This window comes from Cetorhinus maximus, chromosome 7, assembly GCF_964194155.1.
Source record: "Cetorhinus maximus chromosome 7, sCetMax3.hap1.1, whole genome shotgun sequence".
Lineage (NCBI taxonomy): Eukaryota > Metazoa > Chordata > Chondrichthyes > Lamniformes > Cetorhinidae > Cetorhinus > Cetorhinus maximus.
Window position 1 is genome coordinate 30,925,591 of NC_135885.1, and position 13,957 is coordinate 30,939,547.

A 13,957-nucleotide genomic window follows, 5' to 3' on the forward strand; every position below is an offset into this window, starting at 1 on the left:
AGGGACATCAATGATCCACGTCAACACTTTATTGCTGCAGTGATTAACGGGCTTCGAATGATGTTACTGCAGTGCACATCCCTGTCACTGTGGCAGCGGCTGGCAGAGGATTACTGCTGAAATGTTCAGCACTGAGTCATGTCAGGGCAACTGAAGCACCATCTCCACCTCCCTACACCCGTCCTCCGTCCTGTCCTACCGGCCCGGTCCCCACACCCGCCGCGAAGTCGCTTCGCTCACATTGTCCCTCCTGAGCCACTCCTGGGCACCGCCTGACCCGGAAATGACCGCGCTGAGTCACCCGGAACGGATTGCTTCTATCACACGTCAGTGTTCCGAGAAAGGACCGCCCTTTGAGCTGTCTACTCCATATCCCGAAAGAAAAGTGTAGGTTGAAAAAAAACAATGTTTCCAGTAAATCAAGATTACTGATTTAATTAGCTTCATTTTTTTATTATCTTGGTTTGTTTTACGGTGCTTCTCCCAGCATCCCCTCTCCACCCCCCCCCCCAGATTCAGCAGGCATCTCTTTAGACAGCCAGCACTAATGGCCCCCTGGTAGAGACTGTGCAGGTGAAGCGGATTTGAACTATTTTTCATTATGGCCCTGGTTCACTGGCCTTGTTGCAGTATTTAACTTGCTTATTTTGCATCATCCGTTTGAAAATCTGTTTTATTTGTAAAATCAGGGCATCTACATCCTTGCTTCTACATCCAGTTCTCCCAGTCCCCATGCTCCTTATTTCCTCTCCCAGTTGGGCAGAACTCACAGAGCCAATTGATAAAACCAACCATCAGCTTGTTGAGCTGCTCACAATTCCTGCAGGACCATTTCATGACTCATGTCATACCATTTTTCAACTCCATCCAAAGAAAGAAAGCCCTGCATCATCACGCCTCTTTCCTTCAAACTTGCTACTTCCTCCTTCCCAACTGCAACATTGGCCTCCTTCAAACCACCCCCAGCCCTCTGTTACTGCCTGTTGTAGGGCAGCCAAGTTGTACTATTAATGATAGAGTTGATGAGCAGACACTTCTTGAGTGGAAATGTTAAGTTTATTTACAATATACTCAGCAGCAACTACATGTCTGCTTCCAACTCTTAACTCTATACTGACTGCTGAGGTAGCCCGCGCTACTCTCTGATTGGTTACTGCAGATCATGAGACCTTGCCTAACACTTATTATTCATAAAGATACATGTTGAGACTTGTGAGTCGTAATTGCACACTTGTTATGGGATGGCTGAGTTGGTACTTTAGATAGAATAGTTCTGCAGACACTTCTTAGGTGAAACACATACTATTTATTTACAAGGTACTCAGCAGCTACACATGGGTGCTTCTGCACCAATCTCTATCTACATACTTCTGCTGCTCATTTGCTGACTACTGACTTCCAACTAACTACAGAGGTAGCCCGCGCTACTCTATTGGTTACACAAGATCATGTGATGTTCCTTTAGAACATCCTTCTTAAGGGCATAGTACACATTAGATAAAACCATAGTTACCACAGTATAAAACCATAGTTACTACATTCCTCCCCTTTTAACTCGGCTATACATATACTTAAAAGTACATATTTGCTAAGACAACATAATATTTACACTGGGTAAGGAATTTACAAGTTCAGGCTTTCAGGTGGTTTCCTGGTACGTGTGGAATGTTGCAGCTCCACAACTTCAGATTCTTTGTCAGGAACCTCCTTTTCTGGAGTTGCCTGAACTTCAGGTGCTTTGCTGGGCACTTGCAGTTCTGTATCCCCAACTCTTACAGGAACATCAGACATGTCAGCCCTGGGTTGAATATTCTCAAAAGGAAATGTAGACCCAGTCTGGTGGAACCATATCTTGATGATTTGTCTCTCTCTTCCGTAAATGGTCCACATGTTTATGGATGATCCGGCCTTCCATCTTAATGTGGTAAGATAGAGGTCCAATCGCTGCACTTATTTCACCTGGATCCACTTTGGTCCTTTCCTGAAGTTATTCACAAATACTGGCTCTCCCATGATATATTGCCTCTCAAGACTATGCCAGCCGTGTGTAGTTTTCTGACTTCCCTGATTCCTTTCCACCTTCCCCTCTAAATTTGGTATTATTAAGCTCGATCTTGTCCTGAGACGGTGTTTCATCAATAATTCTGCAGGTGTGACACCTGTAATGAAAATGAAAGCATGTTAGCTTGGTTGCCAAGGAATCACAGTTAGCTTTTTTATGCGTGACTTGAATGTTTGAATTGCGCTTTCAGACAGCCCATTTGAGGAAGGGTGGTATGGTGCAATTTTCACATGAGTGGTACCGTTGAGGCTGTTAAACCGTTGAAATTCAGCACTTGTAAATGCCGTGCTGTTATCGGAATCGACTACTTTTGGTAGTCCGTGAATGGCAAAACTCTGACGTAGCTTCTCAACTGTAGCGGCCAACTTCGGTGACCCCACCTTATATACGTCCAACCATTTTGAATAGACATCGACAATGAGCAGAAACATTGTTCCCAGGAAAGACCCAACGTAGTCTGAAGAAGAGTCACACAGACTCGAAACATTAACTCTGTCTTTCTCTCCACAGATGCTGTCAGACCTGCTGAGTTTTTCCAGCATTTTTTGTTTTTGTTTCAGGTCTCCAGCATCCGCAGTATTTTGCCTTTACCCAACGTAGTCAATGTGTAACCACACAAAAGGTGTACCTGGCCACTCCCATGGGTGTAACGGAGCTGTCACTGACAACTTTTGCAGCTGCTGATATTGAGTTTAGTAAAGTAAACTGATACACAGTGCTTTACTAAACTTTCTATTCCACCAACCATCCCAGGCCACCATAGATAGCTTTGCGCTATAGTCTTCATTTGGGATGGGCACTGTGTAGTTCAATTAAAAGTGGCTCCCTTTCCTTTTGGAGGAACTACCATTTGTGCTCCTCATAATAAGATGCCATCCTGGCTGGTTATTTCATGTCTTCTGTTGAAGTACGGTTTCATTTCATCAGATACGAGCTCCTGTGACCAACCATGAAGCACTTGTTCTCGTACTTGAGATAGGACTGGGTCCCGACTTGTCCAGTCTCTGATCTGTTGGGCACATATCGGCGAGGAATCTAAGAAATTTAACAGTAAAAGTAGTTCCTGTGGAACTGGGACGTGCTCATCATTTCCTTGTAAATTAGATGCAAAAGTCGCAGAACTTTCTAAGAAGCGGATAGATAATGAAATTTTGTAAAGGCAAACAACTAAGGGCATCGGCATTTGCGATTTGATTGCCAGGCCTATGTACGGAAGTGTATTCGTATGCTGCCAGAATGAAGGCCCTATTAGTATTTCTGTACCTTCTTTCTACGTACCTCTTTCTTTCAAGCGCAGACTTTAACCTCGGCCTTCTTTTTGATTTCACTGTTGGCCAGACTTCTCTCAGATGCAAGCTCAACTTTTAGTTGAGTGGTTAGGCCTCCCAAAATTTCATTATCTGTCTGCTTCTTGGAAAATTCTGCGATTTTTGCTTCCAAAGCCTCTTTGGATTCATTTAGCTGATTCTTCAGTTCTTCCATCTCTTTTTTTTATGTTTGTTTACTGCCTCCTGGAAAATTGTACATTGTTGTACTTCTCTGTCAACTGACTCTTCAGAGAGATGTTGAATTCTTTATGTTTCTCTTCATACTTTTCCAGAGGTACAAACTTTGACCTGAGGGAATCTTGTAGTGTGTGAAGGTCTTTCAACAGGTTTTCTGTTTCACTTCGAAGGTTGCTCACCTCATCTCAAACTCTGTCATTAAGCAGGGTCTCTTCGAGTTCCTTCCACTGTTCTTCCAGATTTTGGCTTAGGACAGTCTGCATTTCTTCAGGTTGTTGAGTCCTTACACACTCCTTTTTCAAAACAGGAATGCTTCCAGCTTCTTTTTGGAATCCCAGTGGCTAATTAAGTTCGATTACCCTTAGCCAGTTTAGCCCTAGAAGGCTTGGTCCTCTGCCTCACAATACTAACATTGGTAGCTTTGCTGATTAGCTTCCATAATGGACAGTTACTCTGCTTATGCCTTTTACTTGAATGTCTTCACCCGTATATGTTTTTAGCTTGACATCTGTTTCTTCTAAACTTAATTGATGTTCACCACTATTCAAAAATTCGAAGGTATGTTCCCCATTTATTTTAGTGGAAGCTCCCGTGACCACTTCCTTTCTAACAGATATGCCATTTACTTTCACTGTGATGAATATTGGTTCTGTCTTTCTAACTTTCAGCTTAAACAATGAATAAATGTCTAAATTTGTTGTTTCAGACTCTTTTATATTGTCGATTTCAATGGGCTTCTTCTTCCGTTTACAAGCCTGCTTGAATCTTTCCTTGCATTGCCTCATAACATGTCCATTTCTATGACAATAGTAGCATTTGATTTTTTAAAACGGCCAATCGCTAAAAGACTGATTGTTTCCACCTCTATTAAAATTATTCTTCAATTTCGCTGCTAAGTTATTTTTCTTTATTCTTCGGCTAGTGGAAGCTGTTTCCCGCTTCTCGGCAGAGTTTCACTTTCTCGCGCCTCTTTCGGCTGAGGTTTCTCGCCTAATGTGGAGAATACACACCCTGTATTGCTTTTGAATCTCTTACTGCACTTTCCATGGCCAATGCTATCTCTAGCACCTTCTTGAAATCCAGATTCACTTCGGACAATAATCTTTTCTGAACAGTGTCCTCTTTCAGACCACACACTAAACGACATCTGAGCATGTTGTTCAGAGTCGTACCGAACTCACAATGTTCTGTTAACTGCTTCAAATTTGCCATGTGGCATGCAATTGTCTCACCCGTGGCACCATTTTGTGAATTAAACCTGACTCTGCTTCGTGACTGAGGGCTTGGGTTGAAAATGACCCTTCACGATGTCCACCAATTCTTCAAAATTCTTTGAATCTGCAGCACTGGGTGCTGTCAAACTTTGAATCAAGCTGTAGGTTTTTGTCCCAAAAGTACTCAAGAGGATCGCTCACCTCTTGTCTTCCCCCGTAAACTTGTTCGCTTGAAAAAAGAATGTGAGGCGTTCTATGTGTTGAGACCAATCATCAGTAGCAGGTTCAAAAGGATCAATTTTTCAAAATTGTAGCATTTTGAGAGGGGATAACTTCTTCAATTCTAACAGAGCTTGCTACTTACCATCACTGGGTGAGGTATAGCGCCGATTTCTTTTTAACTTGATTTCTTCTGTTCAATCCTGTTTTATCCTCATCACCAGTTTGTTGTAGGGTGGCTGAGTTGTATTATTAATGATAGAGTTGATCAGCAGACACTTCTTTGGTGGAAACATTAAGTTTATTTACAATATATTCAGCAGCAACTACATGTGCACTTTCAACTCCAACTCTATCTCTACCCTGGACTGCTGAGGTAGCCCGCGCTACACTCCTATTGATTACTACATGTCATGTGATCTTGCCTAACAAGTATTATTCTTAAAGGCACATTACACACTAAATAAACCCATACTTACTACACTGCCCTTTCCCTTTCCCTCAAGAGTCCTAGTGTGTCCTTGCCCTAATTATGCTCCTGGTCTTCCTTGCTCAAGAGTTTCTAATCTGGCTTTCACCCAGTCTTCCACACTATAACCAACGTGTGATGTGATCATAGCTTGATGTTCTTATTTTCATTGGGTTTACCTTTACCTATTGTAATATTAAGATGTTTAGAGTTGAAAGGGCTAATGTGTGGGACTGGAAAAACAGTACTACCCACATGATGATGTAAGAGAGACACATGACTAAGACGCAACAAGGAGAAAGTTTATGGCTTAGATTGAGTAACACGTAGGGCCAAATTTTCCCAGAATTGCACAAAGTGCGGTAGCGGGCAGGGAAAATGGAGTTCTACCCGCCAATGAAAATGACAGGTTTTCACGCCGTATCTTCCTGAGCCTGCCTCATTATATATTCACTCCCACAAAACACGCCGTTTCCATGGCAGGTGGGCTCTCATTCGCCCGCTTGCCATCACCCCGCTGTTGCATCAGGCCAGCTGCCATCTTTAAAAGGCAGCCGCCAGCAAAGCGCTCATCACCACCAGCTCACCACCGCTGTCTGGGAGACATGGCCAGCAAAGGCAAAAAGACTGCAGCCCGTCCGCTTCAACGACGGGTCTCTTGAGCAACTGCTGGATGTCGTGGAGGCCCGCCAGGATGTGGTCTACCCCACTCTGGCCGCAGCAATGTCACCAACCTGGCTTGGGAGGCGGTGGCAGTTCTGGTCAGCGCCAATGCCCTACGGAAGAGGACAGCTGCCCAGTGCCGCAAATGGATGAATAATCTCCTCCGTTCCGCCAGACCGGTCCTCTTGAACCGCATCTTGAGCATCCCGATGGCCTGTTCCACCAAGTTGCGAGCTGCTGCATGAGCCCCATTATGGCGTTGCTCTGCTGCAGACTGAGGCTGCTGCACGAGTGTCATCAGCCACGGCCTCTGGGGGTAGCCCTTATCCCCAGGAGCCAACCCTGCAGCCTCTGTGGACCCTGGGAAACTGCAGGGATCTGCAAGCACTTCGGAATGTAGGCATCATGCGTACTCCCTGGAAACGGTGCGCATACCTGTAGGATGTGTCTCTGGTGGTCGCATACCAGCTGCAAGTTCAGTGAGTGGAAGCCCTTGCGGCTGATGAAGTCCACAGAGTGTAGCGATGGAGACCTGAGCGCCACATGAGTGCAGTCAATCGCACCCTGCACCTGTGGGAATCCCAAGATCAGGGCGAATCTAACGGCCCTTGTATCCTGGCTGTGCTGGTCCCAGGCAAAATGCACCAACTTGTGTGCCATGGGGAAGATGGCATCTGTGACCTCATGGATGCATTTGTGGGTGGCGGATTGTGAAATCCCACAGAGGTCACCTGTGGAACCCTGAAAGGAGCCACTGGCATAGAAATTGAGCGCCACAGCCACTTTCACAACCACTGGCAGTGGACACCCTCCATGTCCCCTTGGCGCTAAGTCCTGCAGTAAGTGGCAGATGTGAGCCACAAGGTGCCTAGACATGTGCAGTCGTCAGTGACATTGGTTCTCAGTCATCTGCAGGAATGGCAGGCGGCGTCTATAGACCCTGGGTGTCGCTAGGCGCTGACCAGCCAGGGCTCGCTGTCGCTCCTGGACAGTGTGTGCGGGAGCCCCTTCTTCATGAGGTTGCTGCTTTTGCCTTTGCACAGCCAGGTGCCACAGTCGCTCTCTCCTCCATCTTCTATGCTCTCTGTAGGCCATCAGGCATGCAGTTAGGTCAGCAGGATCCATGATCCTGACGTGGTTCTCCTGCAGCATGAAAGAGAGAGAGAGACGTGGTTATCACGGCTGTACTTAGCACCTTTCTTGGCCCTCTGTGACTGCCCCTTAATGCTTCCCGGAGATTGCTGGTCACCCCTTGGATGGCCAGAGATGAGTGAGCTGCATGGCTGCCCTGTCAACCTGTGACATGAGGGACATTGGTCCGGAACAGGATGCTGAGATTGCAAGGGGCTGTGAGCACCTCCAGCAGTGACTGCTACATGGCCAGTGCTGGCGAGGAGATTAGATAACGTGTGCAGCCCAACTGTCCTGCGGTCCAATAAAGTGGTGGCGGACTCGAAGTCTGTGCCGGGGGTATGGGGGGGTGGGTGGGGGCGGGGGGGTTTGTAGTAAGGTATGGAGTGCCTGGTGGCCCTTTGGTGCCTCCGCGATGCTTGCATGAGTGGGCAGGCTAGGAGCCTGACCCCAATCATATCACGTGGCTGCCCCTGATCTGTCTTAGTTGCAGAGGCATGGTCAGTTTATACAGGTGTCCCTAATGCATGGCCACTTCCCTCGCTTACCCTGTCCCCCACCTCGATTGCCTGTGCGTGGGATGCAACACCAGGGCATCATTTGACCTGCCCCCTGCCTCAACCACCCTCCGCCTCCAGCAGTCGCCTCTGAGGCTGGCCAGCACTTGCCCCCAGAGCCCCCCTCCTCAGCAGTTGCCTCAGAGGCTGGCCAGGACTTGCCCCCAGATGCCCCCCACCACTCAACAGTCACCTGCATGGCCAGGCATCAGTTTACCCTGCCCCCCACCAGCGCCCCTGAGGCCTGTAAACAGCGGGTGAACTGTGGAGAACGCTGCTGCTCACTCACCTCAGTTCTCCCAAAGTGAAGGCCGCCAAGTGCCCGTCGCCTGTGTGCTGTTGTGAAACATGTGGGTGTGCTTTCCCGCCGATGTGGATGGACGATCCGGTGGGGTTCCCAAAGCCTGGCAGGATGGCCTTTTAATTATATGCTAATGCATTACAATTAGCTCCCCGCCGACCGATGGTGGCCCGTCGGCAGCAGGCTAAGCGGAAGATTGCGACCTGTCTTCACGCCATCGTGAAGTGGGTCCCGCCATATTTTCCACGCATGCCACCTATCATGCCCACCGCCAGCGGGCTCGGAATATTCCGCCCATAGTCCTGTATATTTGTATATAGGTATGTTCATCCAATAAACCAGTTGTTGTTCAGGCATCTATGTGGCTGGAATATCCCTTAGCCAGTCACAACCAACATACAAAAAGGTGTCAGAGATAAGGGGTGGAATTTTCCCTGCCTGCTGGCATCGGGCATGCTCGGCGGTGAAATCGGAAAATAAGTCACATGAATGCGTGACTGGAAAGATGGTGCAGGAGGGAGGGCTTTAGTTTCCTGGGACACTGAGACTGGTTCTGGGGAAGTTGGCACCTGTACAAGCTGGATAGGTTGTAGCTGAACAGAGCCGGGACTGAGTTCCTTGTGGGCTCTTTTGCTAGTGCTGTCGGCGGTGGGGGTGGGGGGGCCTTAAACTAACTTGTCAGGGATGTGGGAACCAGCAGAGAGTATTAGAGATGAATACCAGGGTGCACAAAATATTGGAGAGACAGATAGCACTAGTATAGAGAATAGTAAATTAATATGTGGAGTCGGAGTAAGGGAGAAAGTCACAAAGTCTAAATCAGGTTTACCGTGCATGTATGTGAATGCACGGAGTACAGAAAATAAGATTGGGGAGTGACAGGCGCAGATTGCCATATGGAAAAAGGATGTTCTGGCAACAGCAGAGACCTGGCTCAAGGAAGGGCAAGACTGGGTGCTAAATATTCCTGGGTACAAGCTGTTCAGAAAAGATAGGAAAGGAAGAGATGGAGGAGGGGTGGCGGTATTGGTTAAGGAGAGCATTGTAGTGCTGGAGAAAGATTATCTCCCAGAGGGATCAAGGACAGAAACGATTTGGCTAAGGAACAAAAAGGGTTCAATTACATTGCTCAGTGTAGCCTATAGACTGCTAACTAGTGGGAAGGATGTAGAGGAACAAATCTGCAGAGAAATTACAGAGAAATGCAAACATTATAGAGTAGTTATAATGGGGGACTTTAATTACCCAAATGTAGACAGGGACAGTGGTACTGTAAAGGGCAGAGATGGGAAAACGTTCCTAGATTGTGTTCAGGAGAATTTTATACAGCAGTGTGTGTCCAATCCAACAAGAAAGGATGCACTGTTGAACCTGGTTCTTGGAAATAAGGTGGGCTAAGTAAATCAAGTATCAGTGGGGGAACATTTAGGAGACAGTGATCATTGTATCCTAAGGTTTAGGATGATGATAGAAAAGGACAATGTGCAATCCAGAGTAAGAATAATTAACTGGATGAGAGCCGACTTCAATAGGGCAAGAACAGAGCTGGGACTAAAGGTTGACAGGAAAAACTGTAGCTGAACAATGGCCTACCTTCAAAGAAGAAATGGTTTAGACACAGTCAAGGTATATACCCTCAAAAAGGAAAGGTAGGGCAAACAAATCCAGAGCTCCCTCTATGAAAAAGGAAATACAAATTAAGATAAAGAGGAAAAAGTGTGCTTATGACAGGTGTCAGGTAGAAAATACAACTGAGAACCCAGCGGAATACAGAAGGTTCAGAGGGGAGGTGAAAAAGCAAATAAGAAAAGCAAAGAGAGATCATGAGAAAAGGCTGGCAGCCAATATAAAGGGGAATCCCAAAGTCTTCTACCAGCACATAAATAGTAAGAGGGTGGTAAGTGAAGGAGTAGGGCCAATTAGCAACCAAAAATGAGATTTACACATGGAGGCAGGAGGCGTGGCTGAGGTGTTAAATGAATACTTTGGATCTGATTTTACCAAGGAAGCAGATGCTACCAAGGCCATGGTGACAGAGGAGGAAACTCTGTTACAAGAAGGATTTAAAATTTGTAAGGAGGAAGTGTTGGATAAGCTATCTGTATTTAAGGTTGACAAGGGACCCAGGACCAGATGAGATCCATCCAAGGATATTGAAGGAAGTAAGAATGGAAATTGCAGGGGTATTGGCCATAAACTTTCAGTCATCCCTAGGGTCAGGGGAGGTGCCAGAGGATTGTAGAATTGCAAACATTACGCTATAGTCCAAAAACGTTTGTAAGGATAAGCCCAGCAATTATAATCCAGTCAGTTTAACTTCAGTGGTAGGCAAGCCTCTAGAGAAAATTATTCGGGATAGATTTAGTAGTCACATGGAAAATGTGGTTTGATTAGGAAGAGCCAGCATGGATTTTTAAAGGGGAAATCGTCTAACGATTAACTAACTTGCTGGAATTTTTTGAAGAGGGAACAGAGAGGGTTGACGAGGGTAATACTGTTGATGTGGTGTACATGGACTTCCAAAAGGCATTCGATACAGTGCCACAGCAGACTTGTGAGAACAGTTATAGCTCATGCAATAAAAGGGACAGTAGCAACGTGGATACAAAATCGGCTGAGTAATAAGAAACAGAAGGTAACGGTCACTGGATATTTTTTGGGCTGGAGGAAGGTTTGTAGTGGAGTTCTCCAGAGGTCGGTATTGGGACTCTTGCTTTTCCTGATGTACATTAATGATCTAGATCTTGGTTTTCAGGGGACAATTTCAAAATTTGCAGATGATACAAAACTTAGAAGTATTACAAATTGTGAGGAGGACAGTATAGAACTTCAAAAGGACATAGACACATTGGTGGAGTGGGCATATAGGTGGCAGATGAAGTTCAATGCAGCGATGTGTGAGGTGATTCATTTTGGTATGAAGGACATGGAGAGGCAATATAAAATAAGGGGTACAATTCTTAAGTGTGTGCAGGAGCAGAGAGACCTGGGTGTATATGTGCATAAATCATTGAAAGTGACTGGACAGGTGGAGAGAGTAGTTAATAAAGCATATGGTACTCTGGGCTTTATTAATAGGGGCATAGAGTGTAAGAGCAGGGAGGTTATTCTGAGCTTATATAAGACACTAGTTAGCCTTCAGCTGGAGTATTGTGTACAGTTCTGGGCGCCACACTATAGGAATTATGTGATTGCATTGGAGAAAGTGCAGAAGTGGTTTACAAGAATGGTTCCAGGGATGAGAAATTTGAGTTATGAAGATAGATTGGAGAGTTTGGGACTGTTCTCCTTGGAGAGGAGAAGCCGAAGAGGAGATTTGATGGAGGGGTTCAAAATCATGAGGGGGCTGGATAGAATAGATAGGGAGAAACTGTTCGCGTTTGTCAAAGGATCGAGAAAAAGAGGGCACAGGTTTAAAGTGATTTGCAAAAAAAGCAAATGTGATGTGAGAAAAAACCTTTTCACACAGCGAGTTGTTCGAGTCTGGAATGCACTGCCTGGAAGTGTGCTGGAGGCAGGTTCAATCGAGGCATTCAAGAGGGCTAAAGATGATTATCTGAGTAGAAATAATGCACAACAGTACAGGGAGAAAGCAGGAGAATGGAACTAAGCTGCAATGCTCATTTAGGGAGCAGAAGCAATGGGCCAAATGGCCTCCTTTTGTGCCGTAACAATTTTGTGATTCTGTGATTTTGTGAGCAGACAATATGGTGAGAAGGCCAGAAATAGGTTTCAAGACGTCGTGAAACCAGTTTGCGATCGTCCGCTTAGCCCGTCAATGGCAGGCCATGTTTCCTGCCATCGGATGTCAGGAACCTCATTGTAATACATCTGTATACCATAAGGCCAGCATGCCGAAATCAGCACCCCCCAAGCTGGATCATCTGTCCACGCCGACATGTTTTACAACTGCATATATAAGGTGTGCATTTGGTGGGCTACACTTCGAGGGAAACTTGGAGGTGAGTGAACAGTAACATTGCGCAGCGCTCACCCAGGTCACCTGCTGGACTTCAAGGTTGAGGTGCGTTGGGGAGCTGGGGAACAAGGGCTGCCCTGTGGTTGAAGGTAGTGCACAAGTACGTGTCAGGTGACGGGGAGGGATGCGGCCACACATTAAGGAAACCTTGTATAAAGTGACCATTACTCTGCAGCTGAGACAGTTCAGATGCAGCCACGTTGACGTGCGTGGAGTCGGGACTCTAGCTTACCTGTCCACTCAGGCACCACAGAGGCATGAAAGTGCCACCAAGTGCTCCAGAGCTTTTCACCCCTTGTGTACAGACTGCAAACTAATAAGAATTTTAGTGAACAGCAGAACAGTTGGATGACTGGGCACGTTGTACAATCTCCTTGCTAAAGTTGGCCATGGAGCAGTCACTGGTGGAGGCACTCACAGACCTTTGCAACATCATCAAACTGGTTTGGACCAGCTTCCCCAATGGTTCAAGCTAACAGCGCAGCCTTGCAGTGCAGGTTAGGAGAATGCCTGTGCCTGAGCTGAGAACATAGCATGCAGTCCAGTGGGCAAAGCTGTTGCCAATCGGTCAGGTGGAGTGGGGCGGAGGAAGGTGGGGTTTCGGGCAGCCATGCAGCGCACTAAACTCTGGCCATCCAAGTGGTGGCCAGCACTTTCCGGGATGTATTAAGGGGCTTTCAGACTGAACCAAGAGAGGTTCTTAGAACGCCCAAGCTAACCCACGTGGCTCTCTCTTTCATCCTGCAGAAGGAGTACATCAAGAACATGGAGCCTGATGAACTAGCTGTATGCCTTGTGGCGTACAGAGAGCGAAGACAAGAGAGAAGAGAGTGATGGAGGTGCCTGGCTGGGCAGAGGGAGGAGCGGCACCCTCAGGAAAAAGGGGCGGCTGGGGCTCTCGCACACACCGTTGAAGAGTCACAGCGAGCAGGCGCATGTCGGTGCCTAGCTAGACCCAGGGTCTATAGATGCCACCTATAATTCTTGAAGATGATCAACAACAGTGTCACCGAAGACTGCACATGTCTAGGGAACTGGTTGGTCACATCTGCCAGCTGCTGCAAGATTTGGCGTGATAGGGACATGGATGCCAGTGGCCGTGAAAGTGAACGCAGTGGTCAATTTTTACGCCAGTAGATCCCTTCAGGGATCCACAGGTGACTCTGTGAGATATCGCAAACCTCCACCCACAAATGCATCCATGAGTCACGGATGCCATCTTTGCAAGGGCACACAAATTTGTGCATTTCGCCCAGGACCAGGAAAGCCAGCATGCACGAGCGAGTGAATTTTCTCAGATCTTGGGTTTCCCACATGTGCAGCGTGCCATTGACTGTACTCATGTGGCGCTCAGGTCTCTGTCCCACCAAGCAGTCAACTATGTCAACCGCAAAGGGTTCCAATCGCTGAATGTGCAGCTGGTGTGCGAGCACCACAAACGCATCCTCCAGGTCTGCGCAAGGTTTCCGGGGGTGTCCACGACTCCTACATCCTTAGTCAGTTACAGGTCCCTGACATCTTCCAGGATCCACAGAGACTGCAGGGATGGCTCCTCGGCGACAAGGACTGTCCGCAGAGGACATAGCTGATGACACCCGTGCGGCGGCCTCAGACTACAGCAGAGCGACGGTAAAATGAGGCTCTCTGCTTGGTGGGGCATACCATCAGGATGCTAAAACTGAGACTCCGGTGTCTGGACCGGTCTGGTGGAGCCCTGCAATATAGTCCACAGAGGGTGTCACGCATCGTTGTCGCCTGTAGTGCCCTTTACAACCTAGCGCTGCAACGAGAGACAAGCTGGCTGAGGGGGAGATGGAGAAGCTGGAGCTCTCCTCCATTGAGGAGGGAGTCGATGGT

General features: G+C 47.1%; 1 protein-coding gene across 2 annotated transcripts in view; it reads right to left on the minus strand.

The window, feature by feature from the left end:
- The window catches only part of ufm1 (ubiquitin-fold modifier 1), a 43,716-nt gene extending 43,385 nt beyond the window's left edge, over positions 1 to 331 (minus strand). For both annotated transcript variants that reach the window (XM_078545283.1, XM_078545285.1), the window contains exon 1: positions 241 to 331. In XM_078545283.1, the coding sequence (XP_078401409.1) occupies positions 241 to 242 (2 nt within the window). In that variant the 5' untranslated portion in view covers positions 243 to 331. The remainder of the gene's footprint in view (positions 1 to 240) is intronic.
- Between the last annotated feature and the right edge of the window lie 13,626 nt (positions 332 to 13,957).